This window comes from Lycium barbarum, chromosome 3 (assembly GCF_019175385.1).
Source record: "Lycium barbarum isolate Lr01 chromosome 3, ASM1917538v2, whole genome shotgun sequence".
NCBI lineage: Eukaryota > Viridiplantae > Streptophyta > Magnoliopsida > Solanales > Solanaceae > Lycium > Lycium barbarum.
In genome coordinates, this window is record NC_083339.1 from 142,762,648 (window position 1) to 142,775,908 (window position 13,261).

At 36.7% G+C, this 13,261-nt stretch overlaps 2 protein-coding genes across 4 annotated transcripts; one reads left to right on the forward strand and one right to left on the reverse strand.

Annotated features, from left to right (window-relative positions):
• Window positions 1-316: 316 nt before the first annotated feature.
• LOC132633192 (uncharacterized) lies at window positions 317-3,172 on the forward strand. The gene is made up of 5 exons (XM_060349448.1): window positions 317-502; window positions 634-683; window positions 832-958; window positions 1,929-2,033; window positions 2,406-3,172. The coding sequence occupies exons 1-5, from the start codon at window positions 400-402 to the stop codon at window positions 3,026-3,028; spliced, it is 1,008 nt and encodes a 335-aa protein (XP_060205431.1). The 5' UTR covers window positions 317-399; the 3' UTR covers window positions 3,029-3,172.
• A 443-nt stretch (window positions 3,173-3,615) lies between these two features.
• On the reverse strand, window positions 3,616-8,729 carry LOC132633193 (uncharacterized). Of its 3 annotated transcripts, none has more exons than XM_060349450.1 (12): window positions 8,527-8,729; window positions 8,347-8,439; window positions 8,188-8,252; window positions 7,794-7,848; window positions 6,713-6,802; window positions 6,543-6,627; window positions 6,347-6,442; window positions 5,237-5,421; window positions 5,061-5,149; window positions 4,368-4,467; window positions 4,239-4,290; window positions 3,616-4,102 (listed from the first exon to the last, which is right to left on the reverse strand). In XM_060349450.1, the coding sequence occupies exons 1-11, from the start codon at window positions 8,689-8,691 to the stop codon at window positions 4,267-4,269; spliced, it is 1,047 nt and encodes a 348-aa protein (XP_060205433.1). In that variant the 5' UTR covers window positions 8,692-8,729; the 3' UTR covers window positions 3,616-4,102; window positions 4,239-4,266. The 3 variants fall into 3 exon arrangements, with proteins under 3 accessions (XP_060205433.1, XP_060205434.1, XP_060205432.1); XM_060349451.1 differs by having other exon boundaries at window positions 4,239-4,297; window positions 5,237-5,295; window positions 8,527-8,728; XM_060349449.1 differs by having other exon boundaries at window positions 4,239-4,297; window positions 8,527-8,722.
• Window positions 8,730-13,261: the final 4,532 nt, after the last annotated feature.

Consider the following 13,261-nt stretch of genomic DNA (forward strand, 5'->3'; position numbering starts at 1 on the left):
TTAAAGAGGTAATCCCTCAATAGAAGATCTCTTTACATCTCAACTCCAAAATCCATGGGACGTTACAAAAAATAAATCCACTCGACTTAAATGGATAAATACCAACACGTAGAAAGAAAAATACAAAATCAATAATTGATCTTATCTTCCAAAAACGCTTTTAAAAGATATGACGTATTAATGATACTGAAATTACTACCTTATCCTCATGTAACCAACACTTTAAATTAAATCATAGGGACAAAACGGAGGACAATAAAGGAAAAATGCAACACAAACAGATACCAGCAACCTCAAAACTCTGATTTTCTCTATCTTGTCCGTTATATACACACACATCTTTCAGTGTTATAGTTGTCAGCAAAAACACCATATCAAAAAACCTTAATCTTTACAAAAATGGCGGAACCAAAAATCTTCGAACTCAACAATGGAACAATGCAAGTGAAAGTCTCCAATTTGGGTTGCACCATTCTCTCCTTGTCTGTACCAGATAAAGATGGTACCTTTTCTTTTTCTAATTCTCCTTTGATCTTTTACTCTTCTTTGTTATATCCATCATAAAAATTGGATCTTTCTTGTTTTCAAATTTTTTTTTTCTTTTTAAACTGATGTTTGATTGTTTTTTTTAAGGGAATTTGGGTGATGTGGTTCTTGGATTTGATACCCTCGAGCCATACCAGGCAAGTAGAATTATGTAGTAGTTTTTTTTTTCTTTTCTTGAAACCCATTGTTTCGTGGCTTGATCTTATGCTTCTGTTATAGAATGAACTGAATTTGCTGATCTTTGAGTTTTTTCTTTTTGATGAATTATTGGAATTGTGTGATCAGAAAGGCTTAGCCCCATTCTTTGGGTGCATTGTGGGTCGAGTGGCAAATAGGATTAAAGATGGAAAGTTCTCTTTGAATGGAGTTGATTACACTTTACCCATCAATAAGCCCCCAAACAGTCTCCATGGTAAGATCTTGTGAACTTTGGACTACTTTGTGTACTTGTTTTCTCTATTAGTTAAGTTACTTGTGTCCAAATTACTGTAATTTGATGTCATAGTATCCGAAAAATTTGATCTTTATATGCTAGATCATCACTGATGATACCCGGAACAAGAAGGGGTTGTGGTGGGGTTGTTACTATGTTTCTGAATAGTCCATTTTATAGAATTTTCTTATTTCACTCGATGTTTGTCTGTTAGATCTGCTTGTCGTAATGATACCATTGAAAAAAGTTCTTCTCCGTCAGAATTTGTAACTTGGCGTGGAAATTGGCCTACTTGTGTTCCATATATTAGAACATTCATGAGCTTCATCAGTGGATAGATATCTGTTGATGAACATTTGTGAGCTTCACCAATTTCAGGAAGTTAAATACCTTCATGAGGTCACAAATTCTCAAGGTATTTTTTCTTACTGTTAGCAAAGACATAGTCCTGTGTTCTATTCTCTTTTCCTTCCATATGTCTGGTGATTGTGGCAAGAATCTTTATCATTGAGTACGATGTTTCAGAATAGTGAGTTACCAGGATATGCACTGGTAATTTCAGTAAGTGTTAGCAACTAATAAAAACCTGATCAACCAAAAAAAAAAAAGAAAACAAGAACTAATAAGTTGCCTCCATGTGACCCGGAGGTCACGGATTCGAGCCGTGGAAACAAGCTCTTGTAAAAATGTAGGGTAAGGCTGCGTACAATAGACCCTTGTGGTATGGCCCTTCGCCAGACCCCACGCATAGCGGGAGCTTAGTGCACTGACTTGTCCTTTAATAAGAAAAGGCAACTTTCTGTGTAGTGGAGAGTGGAGACTTCCTGCTAAACAAAAAAGCAATGTTATTTTTTCCTGTTATTGTCAGTGGATGCAAGTCTTTGGTAATTCAATGGCTTTATTCTCTTTTGCTTGTACTCTTAATGCTACTACTTTTTTCTCTTCAAAGGTGGGCACAAGGGTTTCGACAAGGTTGTGTGGGAGGTTGCCGGACATAAGGAGGGTGAACATCCATCAGTTACCTTTAAGTATCATAGTCATGATGGCGAGGAAGGTTATCTCTCTCTCTAGCCCTTCATCCTCAACTATTAGTCTGCTTGGCCAAGCTTTTGAGAAGCAAAAAGTGCTTATTTTAGAAAGTTTAGATTTTTATCCACGTTTTTGGAGCAAAAATAAGTGTTTTTAAAAAGTAGCAGAAACTGTTTTTCAGAAGCTAATAAAAAGTAGTTTTTCTCCATAAGCACTTTTGGAACATTGGCCAAGCACAAAGTACTACTCTAATATTGGTAAAAGTGTTTTTCAACTTGATAGCCAAACACAAACTGCTACTCTTCAAAAGCACTTCTCAAAATAAACAGATTTTGGGAGCTTGGCTAAACAGGCTATGAGGCACAAGACTTACTGTCTGATTTGCCTTTGTATACAGGTTACCCGGGAGACCTTTCTGTTACTGCAACTTACACGCTTACCTCTAAGACGACACTCAGACTTGACATGGAAGCTGTGCCCGCAAATAAGCCGACTCCTGTTAGTTTAGCCCAGCACACCTATTGGAACCTCGGTGGTCATAATTCCGGAGATATTCTCGACCACACAGCCCAACTATGGGCAAACCATATTACACCTGTTGATCAGAACACGATCCCAACCGGAGAAATAATGCCTGTGAAAGGCACTCCTTTTGATTTCACTGCTGAAAAGCAGATCGGCCGTGATATCCAGCAGGTTGGCTTAGGGTATGACCATAATTACGTGCTCGACTGTGGAGATGAGAAAGAAGGCTTGAAGCATGCTGCAAAAATCAAGGATCCAAAGAGCTCCAGAGTTCTCGATTTATGGACCAATGCTCCTGGAATGCAGTTTTACACTGCAAACTATGTGAATGGAGTTGTTGGTAAAGGTGGAGCTGTGTATAACAAGCATGCTGGAGTCTGTTTAGAGACTCAAGGGTTTCCAAATGCTGTCAACACACCAAATTTCCCCTCTGTTATCGTTCAGCCTGGCGAGAAGTACATACACAACATGGTGTATGAATTTTCAGTTGAATAGATTTTTTAGGATTTTTATTGAAGAGCAAATGAACTAATAAAGGTACTTGTTTAGCTTGTGAAGTCTGTCCTTTTTTGCTAGAACTAAGCTGAAAACGTTTGAAGACTGAGACTTTTCTTGAGGAGTGAGTAACTTGTTGGTATATTTGCTTTTGTCAACTCTTTATTTTTCAAATAGCTGTTTGGTTTTACATTTATAGTCAAGTTTTCGCAGCAACTTGAAGTTGAGTTTTTCAAGTTTGAAAATTGGTAAAAACCTCAATATTTTATAAATACCCTTTTTCAATGTAACTTCAGTTACCATTTTTTAAGTAACAGTCAATTCATGTCCAAGCGCCTACTAAATAACATAAAACTAGTATCTTTTTCAAATATTTGACAGAATGGTGAGCCCCATAGGTCTGCCACGAGATTTTCTGGTCATTTGATTAACAAAATCCCAATCCCCACTTGTTTAAGTGCAGTCTAGCTCGCAATTTCAGTATATTTATATTGCTATTGATTAGTACCATGTATTATCGTATTAGTTCGAAAAGAAAACGGATTATCATACATCAAGATAAAACGTACCCGTAGTTACTTTTAAACTTACATGCAAACGTATAGGATGATGATATTCAAAACTCCGAAGCTTAAGGTTCAAATTTTTGACATGTAAGACAGATATTTCTTCTCTTGCCACTGTTGCAAGAGATCAGTTAGGCAATTTTGCTCTTGAATGTACAATCTTTTCTCCAGTTTAAGAGTCAAAACAGCTAGTCGCTAGAGTAGGCATAAGAAACAAAAAAATGGCAGATCTCCTACTTTAACCAAACTCATGCTCACATCCTATATCTACAAAATTCCCACCTTGTCCATCTAGATATGCAATTCCCCTTTGCAGGATTCTCCTGGAAAATCTCCACTTGTACAACAGGACAATCGTTTCATGGCCATAACAGTGAGCAGATGAACTTGATGATAATCATCTTTCAGGGGAAAAGATTATACATAAGAAGTCTACCCTCAAGGCGCCAAATCCAGTATCAGTAAGCGAGTCTTCGCCCATTGACATAGTGCCATAACGTCGGTGTCCCTAAAAAATATTGACATAGTGCCATAACTTGCATATTATTAACAAAAGTGCAATAAGGGACAAAACTGTACAGGACTAATGCAAGTTGTATCAAGATATCCAATTTCTTATAGGCAATTCAATCTCAGATGATTACCTGACCCCAGCATCTCACTTTGTCCGAATCAGTTCAAGGGGAACACTTTCCGCTGCATGCTACAGATAAGGATACAACTTTAGACACAGTATATAAGTGCAACTATTGACAGGAGATGGAGATGCTCACCCATGATTTAAGAGTTTTGAAATTGGATTTCGAATGCACCTTTGATTGCTCTGACTGAAATGTTATTACGAGGGTGACTTTGAACTCAATGGAAAATGGACTGCACAGATGATTATATCAGCCATTATGCTACTAGTATTACAGCAAGAGAAGAAAAATGATTTAAATGTGAACATAAGGCAAGGATGTCAAAACAATTCAAACAGATTAATTTCTAGCCCTCGGTCCTAGATTCTATTGTAAGTTTCACCGATATCCCCAAAACAGCTCCCATGTGTTCCTTGTCCGAACCATCTTCGAATAAAAACATAAAGGAGCAACTTCTATGGACTGAAATACATTGGGCTAACTCTTTTTGGTTGATATCTAATTATCAAAAAAAATCCAGTAAATCTGCCCTGTGTACCCATGAGATAGAGGGGTGAACTCGGTAATATGAGCTGCGAAAATATTTAACTCATCCGCAGTGCATAAACGAATAAATGTACTCTTTCCTCTGTATGGTCTAGAAAAGCAATTATAAATCTGGCATTGACTCATGTGCAAGCATAATTTGGAATCCGTCGTGTTTTCTGCATTACATTATGTACAATGTACCAACAAGATGAACTCTTGAGAGACCAAAGGCACTAGCAGACAATCATGGGAATTTCTAAACAAGAACGATGTTGAATGGATGAATGAAGCACATACCCAGCAAAGATTGACGGACAAGTCAAAAGACGGGGAAGAATGATGTAGATGGGTAGAGTCATGCCTCGACATACATCTCCATCTGCTATCTAATAAACAAGACAAGTTTCCCGCCAGTATCAGCAGGAGGAATATGGTATAACTTTTTTCTTGGAAATACAGGAGCAGTTACAAACCTGAGTTGTCTGGATCAGAGAAGATTCAGTTGCTATCTTTTCCCCGACCAAAATTGACTCTACCCGGAGCAAGTGAATGTCAATGGATTGGATAGGAACAGCAGATGCTTCAACAGTTAGCTCACCTTCAATAGGATCCGACAAAGAACATAGCGTGCATACTTTACCACTTACCCTAAATCCCCCTAATCAGGATAAAAGTTGCAACATCCAACTGTTACATGATTATATCCTTGTTCAATTAACAATGCTATATATCAAGACATAATTCTGGATGCAAAGCATAACATAAACAAGGCTTTCGTCTAGGATTGATTTTTGAATTATCTTAGGATTTGACTATTCCACATGTACTAAGATTAAAAAGAACAAAAATCCCTAATTTGAACACTTTTTTAAGTCATATCTTATGAATCTTATTCTTGAAAATCCACTTTTTTCGAATACCAAAAAGCACACATATTTCTAGGATTTTCACTGCGAATACTTTTGATGCATCATTCATCTGATTGATCAGTAGTTTTAGTTACCCTCCTCCTATGTATTAACTTGTACAAGTGGATAGAAAATGGAGACTATTACATGGAGTTTGATGCAACCATACCATTTGGAATCAAATGCCCAAATACAACTCAGAGCTTACTATGCATTTTCTTATCCAACAACAAACACTCATTAAATATGATTTTAAATGGGAAATCAAACACCTTAATACGTATTTATCTGTATCATAATCCACCATGTTCCTTCTTGGTTGGGCATTACGACAAGCTTAATTAGAGGAGGTCTTCTTTTCTGATGTTTCTACCGACTTATGGGAGGAATACAACCTCTGCGTCTACTCATTACTATCACTCCTTTTCTCTCCTCCTATTTTGTTTCTCTCCCATTCCCCTCTTTACTACTCTTTGCCCTTCTGTCAACTCAAAATCCAAAAAAAAGGATGCTGGAATTCAATCAGAAGGGTCGCAAACCTACTCTCCTAATCCAAGTTTAGATATAAACGCAAAATCTGTTTTCCTATTCAAAAAATGAATTTGCTAATCTATGACAAGTGAACCTGATTGCCTTTCCAGGAAAAAAGTACAAAAAAGAAAAACAAGTAAGAACCTGATTTTAGCTCTGGAAGTAGTGACTGCCTCTGTGTGTCCTGGGTCATATAAAAGATGACCATTTCAGGAGAAAGGGGTTTCTCTGGAAGATTCTCTGAAATAGGAATATAAGAAGGCACATTTAGTGTTTTTCATGTATTGAACATAGACGACCTATAAAGAAGAGAAGGAAGAAAGAGAGATCAGGCCCAGACCCTTTTCAGTTTGAATTATGAACTCCACTGTCGCAGATAGAGACTTGTGTAAGTATCCCCTTGAAATGTCTACAGATGCCAGATACTACATTGATATATAATAGACATCAAAAACAAGAAAACTGAGACAGATTGATAATAGAACACAGCAAATTCTTTTCAGGATATACCTGAATGCCAATATCCCCACCATGATATGTTTCATAATATTTTTCCAAAGGTTCTTCTCCTGGATCTTTCAACGTGAAGGAAAATGGAATCTAGCCAACAAAAAGATAATCATGAACTAAAAAGGAGTAAGCAAAAGAAAAAACAGCCACTACGAATGGCTCAAGAAGAGTAGTTTGTAATTAAAATAGAGCCAAGGATCTATAGGAAACAGCCTCTCTACCTCACAAAGGTAGGGGTAAGGTCTGCATACATCCTACACTCCCCAGACCCCACTTGTGGGATCACACTGTGTTTGTTGTATTGATATAGGACAAGGAAAGAGTTGCATTTCACTGAGCTTTTTTTATTGGACTTATTCTTAATTCAATGACTCAAGTGTAATATTCTGAAGATCCCTCCTTCCCTTTCACAGATGCCTTTGGAGCATTATTTCACTCTCAGAACTCCCTAAGACAGTAAGCTGATACAAGTATCAGCCATAATGTAAAATACTATGGCCTCTCGTAGCTGGTAAGGAAGAGTTGATTGATTTTTCCTGATTCCTGGAACATTTTTGTTTATATATACTTCTCCTCATAATTTAACATAACTAAGGATGACAAGATTTTGTTTGAGTAAAAAGGCTAGCTTAACATGAAATCCCAACAACTGACTTCTAAATATTCAACCACCGGAACAATTAAAGGAATTCTTTTTCTTTTTTTAGATGGGATGTTGGGGCAAAGGAACGGATGGAGGAATCTTTTCTTTATCATCTAGTTCACCCAGATATCAGCAGTTTATTCTTAAAAAGTGAACTACTTGAGAAATAAAGATCACGACGAAGTACCACACAACCATTTTCGTTCACTCATGTACCAATGCTGACTTTTCTTTTCTCTTTTTCATAATTCATTTCTTCTACTGATTCTCACATAAGCGATTTGCAGGAAGCCAATGAAATCTTTTCCTTGAGGGGGAAACTCAAACCTTGGCATGTGCTACCAGATAGGAAGTCTTTAAGCAAAAAAAAATAAAAAATCATGAATTGAAGAACATAAAACAACAAAAATTCACCATAACTTAACTCTAAAAACATACCTCTGTAGTACCTGAGCTGATCCTACCAGATTTAAGGACCTCAACAGTCTTATTCCTACATTTCCCCGGAAAAATACAAGTAAGTGTCAACAAATTAGAAAAATCAAAACGCTTTTGCAACAAAACTTACTAACAGTATCAATTAAAAGTGAGAGAAAACATGTCTCTTAGAAGGCTGTCCATGATTGCATTCTTGTACAACAAACAACATGGATAAATTGAAGGAAAGATAAAAAATTTAATAATTGGAACGTCTTTTTTAATCCACGAGAAATAAAAAGAGAAAGGGCAATAATGAATGATACATAATATTGACAAAATTAACTTCTTTGAGTAGGTTGTACAAGTCCAGTGCAAATTCCATGCTCTTAAAGTAAATTTAGAGCATGCTTACAGTATTGTTATAGGCTTGATAACTCCATAAAGAGATTCAACAATCCCAGCTGATCCTCCTCGAACCTGAATGTCAACTTTAAACAAACGAGTAAGATAAAGCATATCGGACTGAACAAAATTCAAACTTTAAACCTATTTTAGTATAAGAAATAAGTACCTGCAAGTTGACTGTAGCGTTCACATTGAGTCGAATGGCTTGGTGCGAGATGGAAGAAGAGAGCTTCGTTATGATTTTGCCTTGCACTAATTCCTGCAATTGGAGTTTATTCATTACTAAGTAGTAGTATTTGATAAATTGCATATAGATAGATGGAGTGAGATGAGAATTTGAAGTTACATTAGGGCGATAAATGCGGTTGGATCGGGAAAGTTTGATCTCTATTGACATGACGACGACAAGGAACAAAGCTGCTAAGAGCAGAAACAAACGGCAGTTTATTTGCACCGGACGGGTCAGCTGAAACGACAAAATTTGGAGGAGAGACCCATTTAAAAGGCCCATTTAAATCTTCAATCTAATTGATTTCAACAAGTTATATTTGAAGAAATATGGTGTTAAAGTTTTAAAAAAATAGTCAAGCTCAATTTAAATCCGATTAAAGACTGTTTTGGAGTAGCATTAGCCTGGGCTTCTGTTATAACATTGTATCAAGACCTCAGTTTGAAGGTACACAAATTAATTTTATATATTTTTGGAGTTATTATGCAGATGGAATTTGGTCTGCGATGGACCGATTGACCATCGATCTGACCGATTATATATCAGTCCTCTATGTTATTCAATAGCTGACCGATCATAGCAATTAGTCGGACAGATTCATTATCGATTTTTTTAATTTTTGATTTCCATGTTTGCAATAATGTTTCATTTTACTAGTTTCTAATAATGTTACATTATTTATTGTAGGTACAAAATCATGACACGAGTTGTCTTACTTGTTGATTATTTTGGAAAGTGGGTGGATGACAAGAAATCGTGGAGATGGAATTCTCAAAATGATACAGTTAGAACAATGCTTGTGAGCAGTGATGTTACCTTTGATAAACTCATATCATTAGAAGAGGTGAACTGAGTTGCGGATATGATCCTATTTGTGTCAAGCATATGACTAATGTAGGTGCTTTTTCGAGGGACAAAGCACCGCCAGTTGAACTAAAGAATGATGAAGATGTCCAAATCTATTTGAATGATATAAATAGTGAAGGTGGTAGGCCAATGTTACGGGTTTCCTTGATTGAAATTTTGAGCGTATAATAGAAGATGTTCTCCCTTGCCAAGTTGAGAAATTTATGGAAACTAATGAGCATATAATAGAAGATGTTCTCCCTTGCCAAGTTGAGAAAGAGGTTCCACTACATAACGAAGATGATGATGTTCAGTTGCCTGAACAATTAGAGGATGCAATGATTAGAACACATCATAGATATAATTTTTTCTGATGGCTCGGGTTTTCATAAAGGATATAGATTTCTGAACAAAGAAGTCGTAGTGAACAAACTGAAACTTGTCGCAATCAAAAAGGGTTTCGAGTTTGCTACAAAGAAGTCTAACAAATCATTGGTAAGTGTTGTATGCGTTGAAAAAAGATGCAAGTGGAGGGTTCGTGTTGTTAAGTATATTAGCTCAAATGCCTTTCGTATCACCAAGTATGAGCCTAATCACTCTCGTGACTTGAGATCTATATTTGGTAGACATAGGCATGCTTCTGCCAACGTTATTACAGAATTTATCAAAGAGAGGTTTACAGAAGGAAAATGTCCTATACCGAAGGAAATAATGAACATTGTGAGTATAGAGTTGGATGTGATGTTAGTTACTGGACATGCTGGAAGGCCAAGCAACTTGCACAAAATATGATACGGGGAACACCGGAACACAGATACGCGGCATTGGAAGCATATCGGTACGAGATTGAAAAAGCAAATGAAGATAGCTTTACGGCTTTGGAGGTTCAAGATAGCAGATTTTTATATTTTTTTGTTGCCTATTAGGCCATGCATAAGAGGATTTAAGAACATAAGAAATGTCCTCGCTGTGGATGGGACTTTTTTAACAGGCCAATTTGGTGGTGTAATGCTAATTGCAAGTGGACAAGATAGTGAAAACCAAATATATCCTATAGCTTGGGTTGTGGTTAACTCATAGAATGATCTTTCTCGGACTTGGTGTTTTCGTCAATTATTCAATGTAGTGCCAAATACAAATGAGTTATCCATCATTTCAGACAGAAATGCGAGCATAAAGAAAGCAATTACTATAGTTTACGATCAAGCTCATCACGGAGTATGTACCAGGCACCTTGGGGAAAATATTCGTACAAACTACCATGTTGGTTCTTCAACCCTTGGTTATACTATGACGCATCAAATGCGTATCGAGTCGAAGAGTTCAATGAGTATGTAGAAGAAATTTGACGCAAAGGTTATGGTAATGTTGTTGAATACCTCAAGAATGATGTTGGTTTCGAACGGTGGAGTAGAGTTCATTTTCCTGGAAGAAGGTATGATGTCATGACCTCCAATTTTCGTTGTAGTACATACTTCCCCAAATTTGACAGCTTCATCTTTGTCAACCATGTTGCTTCCTTCCACTTCAAGCTCAACAATTACCTTCTTTTCCAACATGTATGGTTGTTCATCACCAACCTTAAAATTTTCATCATCGTACTCTTTTTTACTTAATTTTTCTACCTGGACATGCAAACCACCCACTATACCACTCAAGTGGTCTAATTTAGCATCGAGACTGTTATATCCCGTATTTTTGAACCTCGGAGCATCTGCTGGGGTGGGGCCCACATACCGAGATTTTTTTTGGAACATCTGAAAAGTCATATGAATCACATATGTAAAGTTAAACACAACTCATGAAGTACCTTTGGACCAAATCAAAGTGGAAACCCTCCAAACGAATATTTTTAAGAAAACGTTTTCGGGTGACCTGACTTTGGGGGGCAAAAACTGTATTATAAGTTTGGAATTTCGAAAATACCTTGAAATAGAAGTTGTAGATAATTGAATTAGCTTTCCATCCATAGGTCGTGGGTTCCCAGGTGACGTCGGTACAAGGAGTTATGAACGTTTTAAGGTCGAAAGGTCAGTGGGCTAGGCCCAACTCGGGACCAACCGAGTTGGCCCAAAAAAAAAAAAAAAAAAATTAGGCCCAATGTTTAAGGGGTGGCCGGCCAAGTGAGGCCCAACCCATGGCTTTAATGAGCATTTCCATGTGCTAATTAATTATAAAGGGATCAATATCCCTTAGAAGGTTCAAGAGACTTAGAAGAGAAAGAAGAGCAAAACAAGAGCAAAAAAAGAAGACCATTTCGGGTTTGAGGTGCAAAAATTCACCACCAAAAATCTTGCTCCTAAAATTTTTCTTTTGTGGTTTTCCTACTAAGTTAAGGTTCCTTTGTAACTTGGTATAGTTGGATTGGAGTGGGGAGCATTAGAATCACCAAAGTGATCACATCTCCAAGTGAAGAAGACTTGAAGAAAAGGTAAGAATTTCTACCTTTTTATTGTGTTATGAAGTTTTGATTGTGTTGTAGTATATAGAAATGTGTTGATTGTATGGAAAAATGGAAGTTTGCAAAGTGGGTGTGTGTTGTAGGTGTGTAGCCGTGGGTATGCACAATTGTATAGCCACAATGTGTTGAATTTATGTTATATTCTAGTTGTGATTGTGATGAAATGCATATGGGAATTGAAAGTTGGATGAATTTAGTTGATATTGGAAAAAATAGGCATATGGCCGTAGGGTGTATATGGTTTGGGATAGAAAGGAATTGAGTTGTTTAGTGTGTTAAAGTGTTGTTGTGATGTTTGTAATGTAAATGAAGTTAGAATGATATAAGTTTGTATTGAATTGGAATGTAGAAACTTATGTCGTTTTAGTATGATTTTCCGACATTAAGGAAATGAAGTTGTTTGGTTGTTAATAGTGATGATCATTGATGAATTTGGAAGTTGGAAACTTGTTATGAAGTTGTATGCCAAAGATTTGATGTTTTGCATAAGTTATGACTTTGGCGGAAAGTTGTATATTATGTATATCGAGTGTATATCTTGAGGAAAACGATATGAAATGTTTCTAGAACTATATGGTGATGATCATGATTGTTGTTGAATGTGAAATTATTGATCTTAGTTGAAAGTTGGGTTGAATTGAAGATTATGTCAACTTGTGAGAAAAATGACTAGTTGAAGGATATTTATGTTTTTAATGTTCATTGTTGATATTGATGTTGTCGTTTGGGTTGTTGTTGATGATTTCTAGCCGAGTTGAATTCTCGGGGTGCCATATGTATAGGGGAAGTGCTGCCGAAATTTCAGTAGCCAAATATGATTAAAGTTGTAATAATGGCATTAATACCTCACAATTGGTAAACTTGACCAATTGCAGTTTTTCGACGAAACGGGAAGTGAGTTTGGAAAGGCTTAAGGAGCGTGAAAGGTATGTAAAGTAAACCCAATTCTTCCCTTGGCATGCCCCTAGTGTGTTAGGGTCGGATCCGAGCCTCGAAGGACCTCTTGGCCCTCGGAATCCGCAAGACAAAATTTCAGTTTTTCCTTCAGTAGAATTGAACCATTTTGATACGCTTTTTCTGAAATTATGCAATTTTGCTCTAAATTATTCAGAAAATCATAGAATGTTTGTATAACCTTTTTAGGTGATACTATATGCTTAGAGGGCACAATTTGAGCCCGCCGCCTTGTTTGTCCCAAGGCGGGCCCGCTATTTACGGTTTTGCCCCTAATGTGTTAAAGCTTCCTTTTTAAGCGATTTTTGAAAGAAATGTTTTAATTACCCTACTAATCGCTTAACGAATATTATTTTAAATATTCTGTTAAATATTATAAATTATTTTGACACTCGGAATGACTTCGGGAAAGTTATACTTCTGTAATTTATTATGATATCCGAAATACATTTATTATGATTCCGTCCGACCCCATTGGATTTGTTTGTCTTCGATACGCTTCATCGAGTCTTTGAAAACATTTATTATATTTTTAAATTGCATTAGTCTCTCACTACTCCACTCGTGGATGTCCCAATGTTTCCCACACTG

Excerpts from the sequence above, each read along its gene's own strand:
- LOC132633192 (XM_060349448.1), top strand. The coding sequence starts at position 400 with ATGGCGGAACCAAAAATCTTCGAACTCAACAATGGAACAATGCAAGTG. Across the intron at positions 684-831 it reads ATACCCTCGAGCCATACCAG|AAAGGCTTAGCCCCATTCTT; the intron begins GCAAGTAGAATT and ends TTGTGTGATCAG. Across the intron at positions 2,034-2,405 it reads TAGTCATGATGGCGAGGAAG|GTTACCCGGGAGACCTTTCT; the intron begins GTTATCTCTCTC and ends CTTTGTATACAG.
- LOC132633193 (XM_060349449.1), bottom strand. The coding sequence starts at position 8,691 with ATGGGCCTTTTAAATGGGTCTCTCCTCCAAATTTTGTCGTTTCAGCTG. Across the intron at positions 5,150-5,236 it reads CTCTGATCCAGACAACTCAG|ATAGCAGATGGAGATGTATG; the intron begins GTTTGTAACTGC and ends CTTGTTTATTAG. Across the intron at positions 4,298-4,367 it reads TCAAAACTCTTAAATCATGG|CATGCAGCGGAAAGTGTTCC; the intron begins GTGAGCATCTCC and ends CCTTATCTGTAG.